Source organism: Fusarium verticillioides, chromosome 3 (assembly GCF_000149555.1).
Source record: "Fusarium verticillioides 7600 chromosome 3, whole genome shotgun sequence".
NCBI classification, from domain to species: Eukaryota; Fungi; Ascomycota; class Sordariomycetes; order Hypocreales; family Nectriaceae; genus Fusarium; species Fusarium verticillioides.
In genome coordinates, this window is record NC_031677.1 from 2629022 (window position 1) to 2644829 (window position 15808).

Below are 15808 nucleotides of genomic sequence, written 5' to 3' on the forward strand. Positions count from 1 at the left end.
GTGTGAGCTCATGGCTCTGACGTAGTTCAAGCTACCTTAGGTAGGTAGGTAAGCTAAGCTCCCTGTTAGCTCCAGTGAGGTTCAGCTTGTGACACCAGAATTTATCAACTCCCCTGCTGCAATCTTTTACGACAGGCACTAGTTAAGAGGGGAAATACTCATATAGACCCTACCTACGATACACGGGTAGGGAATTATACATCCTAATAAACAAATAGACCTCACGAAAGATTCCATTGGGGACGTGTTGACTCTTCAGGGCTATTCCTTGGCAGCCAGGGCAGACATCAGCCCCCCACTTCCTGGTCAACGCAAAGACAATCCTTCTCCATCGCGGGGCAGATCTGACGGATTGGTTCATGGAAATAATTGGATCTTCATTACATAGGTAGGTAGTGTAGGCAGGCACCTACGGTAGTCTTTATTCTCGATGCCTGCAGGCTGCTCAGATGGTTGATGCCGCCACTTGCCATCACCAGGCACCTCCACTACCTACCTAACTAGGTGCCTACGCCTACGCCTACCTACGTGATGCTAATCTGCCTTGGAAGGTTGTTCAGAAACGTGATCCTTTCTTTCAGTGCCCATCCTCCCCTGGCGTCACTGGTCATTTCAAGACCGTTTTTGTCAATACCGAGCCATCCGTTCCGTCATTGCCATAGCTACCTACCTACCTACCTGCCCAGATATCTAATCTTTGGTGACTGACTGCCTCATCTTTCCTCCGTATCCTTTTCTCTCCATCCAGTCCAGTCCAATCTCATCCAATCCACTTCAATATCAACCCGCTCAAACTCCATAGCAATTATTCTCACTTCATCACCTCCGTTCAACCACCGCTCGCAAACGATATCGCTATTTCTCAAGCTCCACTTGAGCTCTATGACTGTTGTGACTTCCTGTCTACCTAACTACATCATATAAAGGCCCCGCACCCAGCCCAACAAAGCTCAATTTGCGCCTCTGATAAAGGACTGTGGTCCCGTACGTTGTTGATCTGGTTGTGTTCCATACCGACATTCTTTGAGAGCCTTATTTAGCAAACGAAATCGTTCGCATACCAACGTCCTTACCTAGGCAGCAGCCTCTTGCAGCAAGCAACAATGGTCATGGGTCTTGTCTCTCATGGACGCCGCAGGACCGGCAGCACCGCCAGTGAGTTTGCCTATCCTCTTTCTCGTCCTATAAAGAACCGGAACCTCTTGTGACGGCTGAAATGCGCAATCGACTCCGTGGAATCTTTTCCCCACGCTACACTGAATTTGCGTTGGTGTCTCCCTTGTTCAAGACGTCACCCAGACGCTGCAGTGCTGGCATCCATAGTTCTTGGCAGCTTGGAGCTCTAGTGAAGGGCGCCCCCCTCTGCTCTGTTCTGTTATGTTCTCTATTCGGTTCAAGTGCTCACTCACCCACATCCTTTCACATTGGATCCCCACTCAGCAAATCCGAATCCTCCGTCCCTGTCCCTATCCCTGACCTTCTAGTTATTGATCGAGTTCTGTTCTTGCCCCTCCCAAATCTGCACCCCGCCAAAATCCCTTATATTTTTCTTGGGAAAAAAACATATATTTTTTTTTCTCTTCTTCTTGGCCGCTGAAGAGTCGCTATGTTGACAAACTGGTTCTCGCAACCTGCAGGCACTCGCTCCTCTACCGATGACCCTCGTGGTCCCGACGCTGAGGATGACACCCTAGTGATGGAGCCCGATCAGGGCAATGGTGAGCCCCTCCTTCGTCGCAGGTCGCGTCGACTTTTCGCAGTAACGGTGCGATTGCGGCTCAAACCGACCGCCTCAGCCTTTCGACCTTGGACTGACCATCATGATGTATTCAAGTCCTCTCCCATATTATCTCTCAACTGCGACCCGGGGCCGATCTGAGTCGTGTCGTTCTTCCCACCTTCATTCTCGAACCCCGCAGTATGCTCGAGCGCATCACGAAGTGAATTCCCCTGTCTAAGTCATGAAAACCAGAGGTTAACTTGTTGATTGCAGCTTCATGTGCCACCCCGAAATGCTCCTTCAGATTCCATCCATAGACGACCCCGTCGAGCGCTTTGTATCCGTAGTCAAGTTCTACCTCAGTGGTTGGCATATTCGTCCTCCGTAAGTTTGTACTTGTTGTTGATGTCAATGCGCCGGTTACTGACAATCTGTAGAGGCGTCAAGAAACCCCTGAACCCTATCCTGGGTGAGATATTCACTTGCTACTGGGATTTTGAGGATGGAAAGCGCGCATATTACATCTCTGAACAGACTTCCCACCACCCACCCAAGTCGAGTTACTTCTACATGGCCCCAGACCACCATATTCGTATTGACGGAACTCTTAAGCCTCGGAGTCGTTTCTTGGGAAATTCTGCCGCCAGTCTGATGGAGGGTATTGCATTTCTGAGTTTGCTGAACCGCGGAAAGGACGCTGCAAAGGGGGAGCAATAGTAGGTTGGCCCAACGCACGCAACTCCTGCATTGCTATGTGGCTCTGCAGTGCAGTTCCCCTCGTATGTACTCTAACAGGATGCAGTATTCTCACCCAACCCAACATGTATGCCCGAGGCATTCTGTTTGGCAAAATGAAGTACGAGCTTGGCGATCATAGCTTTGTCCGATGCCCTGAACTCGACCTGGTTGCTGATGTCGACTTCAAAACAAAAGGCTGGGTCGGCGGTACTTATAATGCCATTGGCGGAGTGATCAAGCGGGAGAGCACTGGCGAGGTCTTGTTCGAGCTCTCTGGCCTCTGGAGCGAGGAGATGTACATCAAAGACATGACGGTTGGTACGCCTATTTACAAGACAAGCTCATTTTTAGCTGATATTATTAGACTGGCCACCGAGAGATGTTCTTCAACGCTCTGAGATCGAAGCCCTCGCCACCAACTGTGCGACCAATCGAGGAGCAAGAGGAACGAGAGTCTCAGCGACTGTGGGACAAGACGGCTAGAGCTGTCAAGGACCGCAACCATGAACTTGCCACAGATGAGAAGACAAAGATCGAAGACCGACAACGTGAAGAAGCTGCCCAACGAGCACAGGAAAACATCGAGTGGCACCCACGACTATTCAGGAGAGTTCAAGGTGGCCCCGGTGGACTGGAAGAAGGCGAAGAAGATCTGGAATGGGTCATTAACGCCAATATGTAAGTACTGGCACACCTACGTATTTGGCATTTCACTAACTCGTATCAAGTGACCATGCTGCGACGCCCGAGAAGCAAGCCGAGCAAATTATGGCAATCTATCCCATCGTCAAAGGACAAAAGTCGAACCAACGAAACGTCATCCCACCGCACAGCCCGTCTGCCAAGCCTGCGCAAACGGCATCAGCTCAACCGGTAGAGAATCATATCGACGATAACCTCATCAACTTTGACGAGATACCTCCTCCTGCTAAGCCGGATCAGACCCCTGCTGCTGAACAAGGAACACAACAATCTGAAATCCAAGGCTTGCTCAGCTCCACGGGAAAGAAAGCCGACGGACCGCTGATTGACTTCACGAACGACCTGAAAAAGGATCTACCGTCTGCCACACAACAATAAAACGCGATGAAGAAACGAACAGTGGTTATCTCTTAGATACGGGACGAGGCAGTGAGGACTGGCTTTGCCTTGGAACAGTTGGACTAAGACGGAAGCAGGGGACAGGCAGGCTACATCAACATCGGCGCGCATCGGGATTAGTTATACACGGGGTTTTGCATTCTCCGTGGGTCTACAAAGAGTCAGAAGGGTTTCAACACCGGCCTCCGCCAGGTGACTACTGCAATATACTTTTTGAGATATATTTGATGAAGGGAGGGGTATCCGTAATGGTTGAATCGCCCATGAATCCTTACATAAAAACTATTAGAATAAATCCCCAGCCCCTATAACGCCGTGACCGTGCCATCCGTATTGCATTTCTTCCCACCGAAGGCCCTTCACCACTCAGCACCAGTACGCAAGCCGCTAGTAGCGACGTCTTGCGGGTTCAGGCGTAGGTGAGCGAGACGCGCTCTTCTCATCGCGGCCACGCTCCTTTAGCCACTTCTTTGTGCTCAAAGTCAGATCGCGATCGAGTTCTTCGCTAGGGTTCTTTCTGTGAATGAAGTTGCAGAAGCCTCCTCGAACGCAACCTTCTCCAGAGTTAAGTCGGCAACAAGCCTCGCGGAAGTCGGTGACGGGGCTTAATTCACAGTATATCGGGCGCGCGGCATACCATCGACTGTTGAGCTCATCGCAAGCCTTCTGGGCTGACTCTTCGTACTTGAAGCGAGCGTAGACGTTGCCAATCAAGTCTATTCAAAGTTAGCGTCGGAAAACTACAGAGAGCTTGGGCAAGAGGACGACTTACGATCATTGTTGTTGTCACAAACAACAAGCTCCTCCAATTCGCCGTATTTGCAAAGCTCACACCAGATATCCTCGTAGAAGGCGTCGAAGTGGTTCTGCAGTTGAGACGGATTCATTCGATTTTTAGGATCGTAAGCCGGGTTCTGGTAGAGGTTGGGCATCAGGATCGTCTGGCTGTAGGAAGGCTTGACATGTTTTCGCGAGCAGCGATCGCCATGGCGGCAAGCACCGATTTTCTGCGTAAGCGCGGAGAGAGTCAGTAATCATGGACTTGCGACTAAGACGCGTTTCAGGAACTTACGAAGTAGAAAGAGCAGTTAACCTTGTCAAGTTCTGTACCGAAGATTGAGGCAAGAAAATTGGCCATTGTTGCGGTTCTGGTGGACAATAGACAAATGAGGCGACAGCAAGTTGATGAAGGCTTGGAAAGGATTTGAGATCGAATAGGTATGGAAATCAATTGGAGGCGTCCAAGATGCTTGTCTAGCTACCCAGGTACGTACCTTCTCACGTGCCATGGAAGACTCCAGCCTTCCATTCTGTGGCTTGATAAGCCTGAGGTGCTCGCCAGAGATTTACAAGCAACACCTGACTAAAAGCTAGCGCCATTCTTCTGACAGGGTTGATTCAATACCCTTCTAAGCCTTCTCACCAGCCTGAGACGTAAGCCTCTCCTGAAGAGCTCCGAGAGGCCAAAGCCCAAGTTTTAGTGTGGAGAGCTTCCCCAAACAGTTTCTGGCAATTGGTTTAATTTCGACAGGGTCTTTGTTTGGTTCCTTCGTTAAGGTTAAGGGGACGAAACGCGATCGCAGCCAAAGTGATCTCCTGCTCCTGTACTCTCAACCATACGACATACCTACAGTCTGATCGCCGAACTTATATATGAAACACATACAACTGTTTTGTTGATATGCATCACCAGGCAATGATAGCAACATTATAAGGTCTTTGCTGTCCCCTCTCTGTTTGTTTACCTAAAGGACCAATACCTCGACCATGGATCAAGCAGACATCCCCGCGCTGCTGGCGCGAATGGCGAGTGATGAAGATGCTTCGCGCAAGATGGCAGTATTTAAACTGCAAAACTCGATTAATGATCCAGCATTTGCCGATGTTTTCATATCCTCGGGCGGCCTAGTCGTCCTCCGCCGACTCATCATGACATCTGCTGGCAACACCCTCGCATACTCTCTTCAGAGTCTTACCCGATTGTTGGAAGTTGATATGGGATGGGATATCTTTGAGGGCCCAACCGCAAGCGATCTCGTCGAACGTGTCGTCGAATTGATTGTTACAAACCCTTTGGTCAACATCCTCAGAGGAGCCATGTCCATCTTGGTCGCACTTGTTGGTCATTCCCAGTCTACCAACCAAAGTGATGCCGCGAACCGAACACCAGGAACCTTTGGCTTCCGCGCCCTGAAACCCGCTGTGGCTGTGCACCCAAACTTCTTCGAGCTGGTTATACAGCAGCTGCAGAGCGCAGATCATGCCCTGTGTGCCAATGCACTGATGTTGATCAATGCCCTGATCCGAGACGCCGTATCGGGCGAGAGTGCAGCAAATGGTGGAAAGGCCAACGCAGGTTCAGGAGAGGATTGGGCCAAGTTCATCAAGCGGCTACAAGACTTGGGGCTTATCAAAGCGGTTCACAGGCTCATGCAGAGTTCTGCGCTTCAGGACCTGGCGCATCCCATGCTGGAGTTTCAAACGCTGACCAAAATTCTATTGAGAAAGTGGCGCGAAGTCGATGTTGATCTTGAGCGACCGGAGCACCGAAGAGCTCTCAAGGGGCTGCATCTGGCGAGTGCACCGGATCGAGCTCATGTAAACGGACATTCCCCGGGACAAGAGTCGCACGAGGTTCCAGGGAAGAAGGGCAGCAGGCGTCACAACCCCGAAAAGTGGAGGAGACTAGGATTCGAGACAGAAAGTCCGGCACAGGAATTCGATATGACTGGCTTCTTGGGTATGATGGACCTGACCGACTATGTCCGCAGAAATGAGGATGGCTTTCAGAAGCTGCTGCTCGAGCAGGCAGGGAAGCCTACATCTGAGCGCTGCCCCGTGGCCAGGGCCAGTTTCGCTGTGACGATGATACTGTACGACCACTTCGACGTGGACAAGACGGATCTGGATGATGTTAGGGGCTACCAGTTATTGGAGGCCAAAGATCACGACAGATTATTTAGGCCCTTGCTGCTCCAGTGGTCTCGGCTACACACTGCCGGCTTGTACGCCTTTTTCCGTGTCTGGAAACTCACTGGCGCGGAACAGGGCGACTTTGAAAAGGTGGTCGAGCTGATTAGAATTCTGATCGACTGCGTCGTCGGAGGAGCTACAAGGACCAAGGATGTGGCCGAGGTGGAAGAAGAGATGCAGGAGTACGATGTACCGCGACTGCGGGAGCAGCAAATGGGCCTGTTGGAAATGTCGTTTGAGAGCACATGGGGTCAGCACCTACAACAAGTGAGAGAAGAGCTGAAACAAGAGGCTCTGCAATTCGTCAAGGAGCAGCGAATTCGATGTCTTCTACAAGGATCTTGGTTCTCAAAGCCGACGCCTAAGCGTGACAATGGTGCAGTGAAGCACAGACTATTCACACCTACCCCTTGGCGATATGCAAAACTCTCTCATAACCGACGGTATCTCCACTACGCCGACTTCGAGGAAAAGACAATAACGGCGCCCAGCTTGGATTCATTGGGTGAAAAGGTTGATCTCAGTACTATCAGCTCTGTTGTATCCAATGTTTCGGCACCCAACGAAGACACCCGGAGCACCATGAGTGATTTGATGGGCAAGGATGCAACTCCCAAGACAACAACCAAGATCACCGTCTACAGTTTCGTAAACGCAATGGAGGCGGCAAGGGGAACGGACAGCAAGGAGCAGCCCATCTTTACTTTGTGGCCACTGAGCCACAGCCTGGCCTCGGAATGGCTGGACGGACTCTTGATGCTACTGAACCAAGCACCCATAACTGCGGAGACCAACAAGCTTGTGAATCTGGTGAGCGAGTATGGGCTCAAAATCCGACTATTGAATGTCCGAATGGACACAGCATTTGACGGCCCGGAGCCCGGAGCTGGAGTGATACCGAGCCGGGATGGTCTTGATGAGGATTACTTTTTTGAGGTGTGAGCGTTTAAGGTGGTCGAACGTGTTTTCTCTCTCTCCTTTGTCATGTTCATTTGTGTTTGGCGATTCATAAATATACCCCATATCGTTGCGCGGCAAGGCCATAGAGACAGGCATAGCGAGCGTTGTTTGGACAAGCTCAATACAGCTGCTGGAAGAAGAACATATCAGATATAAGTGAGGCATTAACTTTGGGCATGTTGCCGAATATTTCATGCCTTATCATGATAGCAGCATAACATCCGCATTGCTCATTACTTAGTTTACATATATCCTAAAATATGATATTTTGACGTATGGCCGATGTAAAAAGTAAGAAATCGGCATATTCTTTTATGGCATGAGAAAAGTTCATGATGGCATATGCTGATTTTGATCTTGTCGTAATCTTTGCATACTTTATTATGGCCTCGAGTTCGGAAGGAAAAGGATCTCATCCTGATTCTCATCTCAGATGGCGGTCACTCATGCAACGGTGATCAGTTCTCGTGGAGGGGAGGGGGTTGAATGGCCTAACTAGAACGGTTCGGCTTCAGGCCGATTCGGAGACAAGCCAAGGAAGCGGTCCGGGGGTACGGGGGTACGGAGCTCGGCAATGGATTGATGGCCTCTCCGTACATTGCTAGGAGCAAGTCCAGATGAAGGATCTGACAAGGTCTGGGAGGCTAGGTGTCAGTACCTACTCCGTAGATGGGTCTCTAGGCTAAGTAGGTTGTAACTTGCAGGAATTACTAGTCTCACGGGATTGGTTTTTTTTCTCTCTCTCTCTCTCTCTCTCTTTCGTTGTGATCCAATGTCGACTTACACATGCCAAAAACCTCAAAGTTAGTCTCAATCTTTCGATCAACATTGGAGAGCTAGGACGATACATAGTACATAGTACATGGAAAAGTAAGGTAGAGGTGGCTTGGGCAGCTCGGAACGGTTTTCAATGGAGCTTCGAGGTTGGAGTGGCAGAGTGGCATGCACTGGGTGGATCTACAGATAGATCGTGGATCATGATGGTTGGATCGTGTAACGATACAATGGAGAGAGATCCAATTCTGCGGAAGCGGGCTGGTCTGACTGATATGGCCTGAGTTGTGTTGCATACAATTATGGTATCCGTCTGTAAAACCTGGGTACCTAGGTACCCCCTCTCACAGGCTGATAGAATGATGAATGCCTTGTGTTACTTTAGACGAGTATCCCAGTCATTTGTGTGTATCAAGTACTAGATAATAATAATGTAAAAAAAAAAAACTTGACAATAATCCAGACCAACTTGCCAGAAAACTTGGTCTAGGTACTACCTAGTTAGGTACCTAGTTCTTCTCATCCGGAGGAACAACGAGAAAGATGCTGAGGCACACATCAGTAGCGGTGACGCCTCGTCTTCCACTTGGCTTGCTGCAACTGGTGTCGCGTGCATAAGCGTGAGGCCCCTCTCTGCTCTGCTCTACTCTGCTCTGCACGTTGCGTTGTTTGGAGAGGACAGTACTTTAGCAGGAAGAAAAAGGTTACAACCCGGTTTTTCGCTGTACGAGCTACAAGCAAGCAAGCTCCCGGAATGGCCAAGTCCCCATCGGATCCCAGCCGAAGAGTAAAGAAGAGAGGATTGCGGTGTGCATTTCGATCCAATGCTGATCGTGTCGTGCGTGATTGGGCTCTTTTGTTTGTTTATTTTTATTCCTGGGTATTTCATGGTAAGGTAAGGTATCAACCTAAGAGTGAAGCAAGAAAAATGCGGAGCTACCTAGGCATAGGTAGTAAGGTAGGTAGCCTTTGTATTTAGTTTTCTTCTTCCCTCGTCTTTCCTCTCCCTTTCCCTCCTTCTTCTCTTCTAGGTCAGTCATTGATATGGCCCTCCTCCAATAAAACCTCATCTGTTTGGGTTGGAGAGGAGAAGACGACAATAGTTGTGCTCAAATATACTCGCCGAGCCTCTCTCTCTCTTTCGGAAGGGAGAGGCATTGTTGCGGGCTGCTAGCCCGGTTTGAAACTGGCTGGAGATCAGCAACCTTTACTGGTTCATCTCCCTGACCGAATATTTCGTACATATCGAATTCCTTCCATCACCGCCTCATCCTTCACCTTCACCTTCACCTCTGGGGCAGATCCCATTCCGAGGTACGTACCTTTTTTGAGATATCCCTTCAGTTGTGGAGATCAGTCAGTTCTGGCCCTGCCCCCTGAAGCCTGGAAGTCAAAGCTAACAGGAGACGCGTCCCTCTAGCAAATCACGTCTCGGAGAAAAAAAGAGTTGTCCCCTAAAAAAGACAGCCAATCTTATCGGTAATCTGGACAGTACCAGTTTATCATCACTGGATGTTGTAGTATTCCGACCTTACCTACCTACCTACCTATAAACTACCCCTTCTCCCAGCATCGCAGTGCAATCAATCTTGCAACATTCCGTTCATTCTTGGACTCAAAGCCTTTTCGAATTCGCTGATAAAACTGCGTCTCGGTATGTTTACCCCCTTTTTTACCCAGATACCAAAGTTATCCTTTTCGTCAGCTTGTGGCCTCCCCTTTGATTAGCCTGCGCCTCGTATCCCATCCCCTTAACATGTGTTATTTCTTCCTGCCAACTTGTCCTCAATTTTTCTCTGCTGCCTGAACCCGCATTCTTTATCACTTTCGTTGCGCTAACTTCTGATTTCCTCACTCAGCTCCTCACCAGAGTATCCATTCTTTGACATTGAACACGCATTGGCTTTCGTCACTCGTCCGGATCAATAATTCTGTTGCCTACACTTCGAGGCCATAAAAGCATCCACGTCTATACTCTTTCCACGCCAACAACATCAACCCCTTTCTACGAGAATTCACTGCACGAACCAGCCATCATGTCTCGCATCCAGATTCCTCTCGACGTTATAACGTCCCGCCTCAACTTCGGCGATCGCTTTCAGGGCCTTCGATCTGGCCCCCTCAGCGGACGCTTCTCCAACTTGCGACCCGTCGGCGAGTTTCTCGACTTCAAGCGTCTCTCCAAGCCTGCCAACTTTGTCGAGATGCAGTCGCGCGTCAACTACAACTTGAGCCACTATTCCAGCAACTATGCTGTTATCTTCGTTATGCTGAGCATTTACGCCTTGCTCACAAACTGGTTGCTGCTCTTCGACATCATCCTTGTAGTTGTCGGCATGTGGTTCATTGGCAAGCTCGATGGCCACGATCTCGAGATTGGCACTTTCCGTGCTTCTTGTTCGCAGCTTTATACTGCACTCGTTTGCGTCGCCGTTCCTCTGGGTCTGATTGCTTCACCTTTCACTACCCTGCTCTGGCTCATTGGCGCATCTGGCGTGACCATCCTCGGTCACGCTGCATTTTTGGACAAGCCCATCGATGAGGCTTTTTCCGGGGAGGCGGTCTAGGTGGTCGGCCGCAATCTCCCGAATTCGCGCCCCAATGGGGAAGACCATCGAGGCGCAGTCGGAGGAGAACAGACGGGGACTCTGCGTCTCGCGGACGTCAAGGAAGAGACGTTCGTGTGGAGGAGTTGGATTCGGACGAGGATGCACGAGGTGTTGGTGCCAGCTCAGGCACCCGCTTTGCTAGCGATTCTCTTCGTTTTACGGGAATAGATTTGGGTAATCGAGAACGGGGCTTGGTACGAAGGGGTGATTATCAGGATTCGGAGGACTCGGAGGATGACAGTGAGAGCAGTGAGGATGAGGAGTTTGAACAGTATCTTGCCGAACTGGCTGTTCGTGATCGGGAGGAAGCACTGGTCCAGTCGGCAATGCACAGAATCGAGCGTGCAAAGGCCAAAGGAAGAACAGATGTTGATCTCAATGAGGAAGAGATGGGTGCCCTGGAGCGACGACGAAAGAGAGACGAGGCAGCGAAGAAGAAGAAGAGCGGCAAGAAGCGTAAAGACCAGCGAGTCGCTGTGCCTCTTACCCAGCTGGAGCCGTCATCGCGCAAAAAGAAAGCACCCACAGTCTCTAGTCAACCACGCACACAGTCGCGAGCCCGGCAATCTTCTAACAGCAACCTTGCCGAGGATCAAGACCGTCCGTCGCGACCTTCCATGGGCTATTTCCCACCGCCAGCGACAGCCGGCCGACCACGCTCAGGGACCTCGTCGCAAAGACCTCAAAGTCGAGTGAGGGCCCCTTCTAATAGCCGTCAGCCTTCTGATAGCTCAGTGATTGTTCGTCGAGGTAGGAACTCGAGTCAAGCTCCCCTCGATCCCTTCCAGTTCCAGGTTCCAGGCGCCCAGGCCTCTAGTCCAGCTGGATCATGGAGACAATTCTCAGGGGCTCAGCGTTCATCACGGGGATCTCGTCAAATCAACGGGTCAAGCGAGGAACAGAGCGAGAGCGAGGATGAGTCTGATGAGGAAAGAGAAGCATCAGTAGAGACGACATCTAGTGACGATGTTGGCAGTGGAGCTCAGATTGTCGTTGAGGAATCGTCTCCTGAGCCTTCTAAGCCCGAGCCAGTCAGGAGAAATCCGCCTCGTACTTCTGCTTCATCATCCACGTCCAAGCGAAAGCCTGCGGCGAATGGTGGGCGAAGGAAAAAGTAAAGAGTTATAATGCTAGACTAAAGGAGAAAATTATCCCCCTGTTCCAGAAAGTCCACGTCTCTATTTAGTATTTGTAGACTATCAATGAGTTTTGCCGGGCTAAGGTATGTCCATCTCTTAAATCTTCGTTGTTGAGCATGGCCAAGTTCACGACATTGTGTAAAAAAGCATTTTCACATGAAAGGGGCCGTTAGAAACGAAGATTGAGCCACGCTGCCCCAGCCACAGGCCCGTTGAGCTGCCCTGGCAGTTTGGGTAATTTTGTACGGATACCTACCTTACCTAGGTAGGTATACTAGATAGTCCGGAGCCAGGGGCCTATTACCTAGGTCTAGTCCTTACCTACGTGGGCTAGCCTCCCAGGTACCTAAAGTTGGACAGTCCGTGGAGGCCAGACAAGTACCCACGGGGTCCATGAGAGCATCCCTCGGCTCTGGCCGACTTAGGTACCCCTGTAATAAGTCGCCAGCTGGGCATGCCGAGGGGAGCCCAGCTCAACAGCTTAAACGTGACGAAATAAGCCACGACCCCAGACCAGGCAGCTGTAAATTCGTCCACATCCCCAACCCCAACTCCATCTTCAAGTGTCTCACCCATACCCTTTGAACTCATAACGTGTATAAATTACTTGCCGCGTCATCACTCTTGCTTTGCCCTGATATCGCATTCAGCCAAAGCAATGCCACCTTCGTCATCAAACTCAGCCGCTGCGTCGCGAAGCGCAAGTCGACGACTGATAAAGGAGCTGGATACATGGAGCACAGAGCAAAAGGAAGAGAAGGGTATCGAACGTCTTGGGCCAGTCAACGAGGGTGACTTGATGGAGTGGGAGTCCGTCATCAATGGACGAGATATAGGCCACGGCTACGATGGTCAGCTCAACTTTTGATCTTGCCATCTTCACCTACTAACATCTTGCAGAGGGGCGCTGGCTCATCAATATTTCTATCCCATCGACTTACCCCCTCGCACCACCAAAGATGACGTTCGTCACTCCCATTGTTCACCCGAATATTGCCCTTCAAACTGGCGAGATCTGCCTCGACCTGCTCAAGGACGCATGGACACCTGCGTATAGTGTCTTGGAGTGTGTTCGAGCCGTGCGCATGTTGCTGGGCTGCCCTGAGACTGATAGCCCACTCAACGTGGATGTTGCGGCCCTGTTACGTTCCGGTGATGTGCTTGGTACGAGGAAGCTAGTCGAGTTTTGGTGTCGGGATTCTGATGGGCGATATGAGGGGCCTTGAAATGTTGGCTACCTGTGGAATTTGCACCGGTTGAAGATGGTGGGTGCGCTTGAATTCAAGGAGTGCATTATGGAGTTTTGATTCGAATGGAAAGTTCATTGATATACCTAGGTGTTAGGGTAGGATGTTGGATGTCAGATTGGGTTTACGGATGTTCATGAATTTATTGTTCGAGCGGTATCGCATGATTCTCAGTAATAATATTGCAAATACGAACTCAATTTGAGCAACAACATCCACGAGAGGACAATTTATTTGAGAATTTCCTCAAAACTTGTATTTGAACAGCTCAACACGCGCACTCGCAGATGCCGATCTAAGGTACCTAGGTATTCCATGATTCTTCCTCCACATTCGCTCTGCAATGAATGCCCGAATGTTCTTACGGAAATTTGTACGCCAATACAATATGCATATCTTTAGCAAGGCACGATATCTTCCCTGAAGCTATTGCGATATTTTTTCTTTTCTTTCTTTTCTTTTTCTTTTTCTTTTTCTTTTTCTTTTTCTTTTTCTTTGTCTTTGTCTTTGTCTTTGTCTTTGTCTTTTTTTCTTCTGGCAACAAGGCTTCCATTCCCCTCTGTTTTAGAATAAATGTTCAGAGGATGCACTATTAACGCCATGACCTGTACCCGCCCAAAGTGAATCGTGAATTTGCCCAACAATGTGTATTAAGCAACTACTCAAGGCCCTAATCCCAGAGCAGCATGCTTGTCTTCTTGGCATAGGAACCAGAAAACAGGGCCCGTCAAAGGGGATGGATCATGTTGCCCTCGTGACAGCGTGGCAACGTTATTCGTTATAGTGATAGACCTGTCGTAGAAAGTCATTAGTGCCAGGTGTTCATTGTAGCGGAGAAATGACTGACCTTGTAATTGGGCAGGCCGTATGGTTGCCAGCCTAATCGCTTAGCCATTTTGGCGAATCCCTCAGTCTCAATAAGATGGTAGAAGGGGAAGGGAGGGAACATGGCACCATCGCGATGCACATCTGCCTTGACTAGAAGGGCAGTACCTCCAACTCCATCAAGTGGGATGACCAGATTACGGTCACCGCCCTCGACAGCCAGGTATGCCATAAGCATTCGGTATGTTGGCATTTCAGCGTAGCCCTCGAGAAGAATTTCGTCGGGTCCCATCTTGGCAGCGAGTGCCAGTGCTGTTTCACTGTCTTGCCAGCTGTTAAAATCGTATGGCCGCTCGGCCATTTGCTTATGTTCCTCGTCGTAATATCGCTGGAAGCAGTTTGGGACAATGAGCGGCTTATCAAACGAGGCGAGATCCTGGATCAGGGTTGTAGGAGTCTCAATGATGTCGGCATCTAGCCACAGGACCCAGGAGGTATCGGGTCCGAGAGTCGTGAACAGTAGTGAATTCCGGGCCTTGGACATAACCTCGCGACGGGCCTTCTGGTTTTTAAGCTTGTGGCGCTCGGCTTCATCCTGCGACACGATGGCAGGATCAAAATCTTGACGAAGAATGATGATGCTCTTGAATCTGTCACCCTCACGGCCATGCTTCTGTGTCTTGTGGATGTGTTCTTGGAGTTCGGTGGTGGCTTGGTTGCCCTCCTTGGTCTTGGGTAGGATGAACCCCAACGTGATAAGTTCATGAGGATAGGTCAGGCGCAAAAGATTGTCCCAGTAGCCGGGATAGAATCGAGACATGGGGGTCAAGATGAGGACATTTTCTCGGTTCGCGATGGGCGAAGTCGTAATGGTGACATTGTTAAGGTTGTAGTGCACAACCGGTGGTGGCTTGAGCGGTACGCCAGATCGGGATTTTGACTTTCGGTACGGTGAAGTCGGCGGCGAGAGATGATGTTCTGCAGTTATGGACTCGAATCGGCGAGCGGTTGCGGATTTGCCCGACGGGGAGACGAGGAAGACGATGATGAAGATGCACAGGATCGCTCCAAGCGCGAGGGTCAAGGGATTCGTCTTCTTGAGACGAACCGCCCCCATGGGTCGGGCCATGAGAGCTGTGTTAATGCGCCTGAAATGCAGCGAAGTATTCGAGTATGCCAGAGAATGCGACAGCACCAGCTATCGCGAGGAAGTCGAGGGCATCAAATTGATTAAATGTTGAAGCTGTTTTCGAGATGCGCCGCGAGGGACAGCTCAGGAATAAGTAAGTGATAGGGGGGTTGGATAAATTCGTATAAACGGCTCAACTCTCAATGTAGCCTTTGAAGAGGTATAAGACAGACAAGAGGAAAGGAAGAAATGGACGTAGCAGACGAGACTGAGCGAAGGGGTAATATGACAGGAATACGAAGTGGTTCTCTGGCCTCCAAAGGGATAATTAACTGAAGACACAGCGACTGAAGGGTTCAGTTGGCTGAGGTCCCAGAACAGGTCTAGCGCTGAGACCCGTCCCATCGGTGAAATCCCAGTAGCACCAAGGAACCTGGGCACCTATCCATGCAGATACAAGATACTACCTACCTTTGTGATCTGGAGGCTCCCGCCGGAGAGACCTTGACTCTGGAAAGTATCATCGTATTTGAGAGCTGAGGTCGTAATCCGCCTACACCTTTGAGCTCATTTCATGGTCACTGAGGATTCGA

General features: G+C 50.1%; 7 protein-coding genes across 10 annotated transcripts; 5 read left to right on the plus strand and 2 right to left on the minus strand.

The window, feature by feature from the left end:
• Positions 1-545: 545 nt before the first annotated feature.
• FVEG_05125 (hypothetical protein) lies at positions 546-3890 on the plus strand. 4 transcript variants are annotated; one of them, XM_018893176.1, is made up of 8 exons: positions 546-1155; positions 1638-1718; positions 1835-1940; positions 1994-2104; positions 2158-2436; positions 2523-2772; positions 2823-3136; positions 3187-3890. In XM_018893176.1, exons 1-8 carry the CDS (start codon positions 1104-1106, stop codon positions 3536-3538), a joined length of 1545 nt encoding a protein of 514 aa, XP_018750003.1. In that variant the 5' UTR covers positions 546-1103; the 3' UTR covers positions 3539-3890. The 4 variants fall into 4 exon arrangements, with proteins under 4 accessions (XP_018750003.1, XP_018750004.1, XP_018750006.1 ...); XM_018893177.1 differs by having other exon boundaries at positions 546-1718; XM_018893179.1 differs by having other exon boundaries at positions 1638-1940.
• FVEG_05126 (splicing factor U2AF 23 kDa subunit) lies at positions 3686-4824 on the minus strand. The gene is made up of 3 exons (XM_018893180.1): positions 4632-4824; positions 4332-4566; positions 3686-4275 (listed from the first exon to the last, which is right to left on the minus strand). The coding sequence occupies exons 1-3, from the start codon at positions 4695-4697 to the stop codon at positions 3947-3949; spliced, it is 630 nt and encodes a 209-aa protein (XP_018750007.1). The 5' UTR covers positions 4698-4824; the 3' UTR covers positions 3686-3946.
• Positions 4825-4924: 100 nt separating this feature from the next.
• On the plus strand, positions 4925-7816 carry FVEG_05127 (hypothetical protein). Its single transcript, XM_018893181.1, has one exon. It carries the CDS (start codon positions 5327-5329, stop codon positions 7472-7474), a length of 2148 nt encoding a protein of 715 aa, XP_018750008.1. The 5' UTR covers positions 4925-5326; the 3' UTR covers positions 7475-7816.
• Positions 7817-10302: 2486 nt separating this feature from the next.
• Positions 10303-10833, plus strand: FVEG_05128 (hypothetical protein; the record flags this gene model as incomplete). The annotated part of the gene is made up of 1 exon (XM_018893182.1): positions 10303-10833. One exon carries the CDS (start codon positions 10303-10305, stop codon positions 10831-10833), a length of 531 nt encoding a protein of 176 aa, XP_018750009.1.
• Positions 10834-11201: 368 nt separating this feature from the next.
• On the plus strand, positions 11202-11993 carry FVEG_05129 (hypothetical protein; the record flags this gene model as incomplete). Its single annotated transcript, XM_018893183.1, has 1 exon — positions 11202-11993. The coding sequence occupies one exon, from the start codon at positions 11202-11204 to the stop codon at positions 11991-11993; it is 792 nt and encodes a 263-aa protein (XP_018750010.1).
• A 463-nt stretch (positions 11994-12456) lies between these two features.
• On the plus strand, positions 12457-13502 carry FVEG_05130 (peroxin-4). The gene is made up of 2 exons (XM_018893184.1): positions 12457-12865; positions 12915-13502. Exons 1-2 carry the CDS (start codon positions 12673-12675, stop codon positions 13238-13240), a joined length of 519 nt encoding a protein of 172 aa, XP_018750011.1. The 5' UTR covers positions 12457-12672; the 3' UTR covers positions 13241-13502.
• On the minus strand, positions 13431-15754 carry FVEG_05131 (mannan polymerase complexes MNN9 subunit). The gene is made up of 2 exons (XM_018893185.1): positions 14109-15754; positions 13431-14053 (listed from the first exon to the last, which is right to left on the minus strand). The coding sequence occupies exons 1-2, from the start codon at positions 15213-15215 to the stop codon at positions 14033-14035; spliced, it is 1128 nt and encodes a 375-aa protein (XP_018750012.1). The 5' UTR covers positions 15216-15754; the 3' UTR covers positions 13431-14032.
• Between the last annotated feature and the right edge of the window lie 54 nt (positions 15755-15808).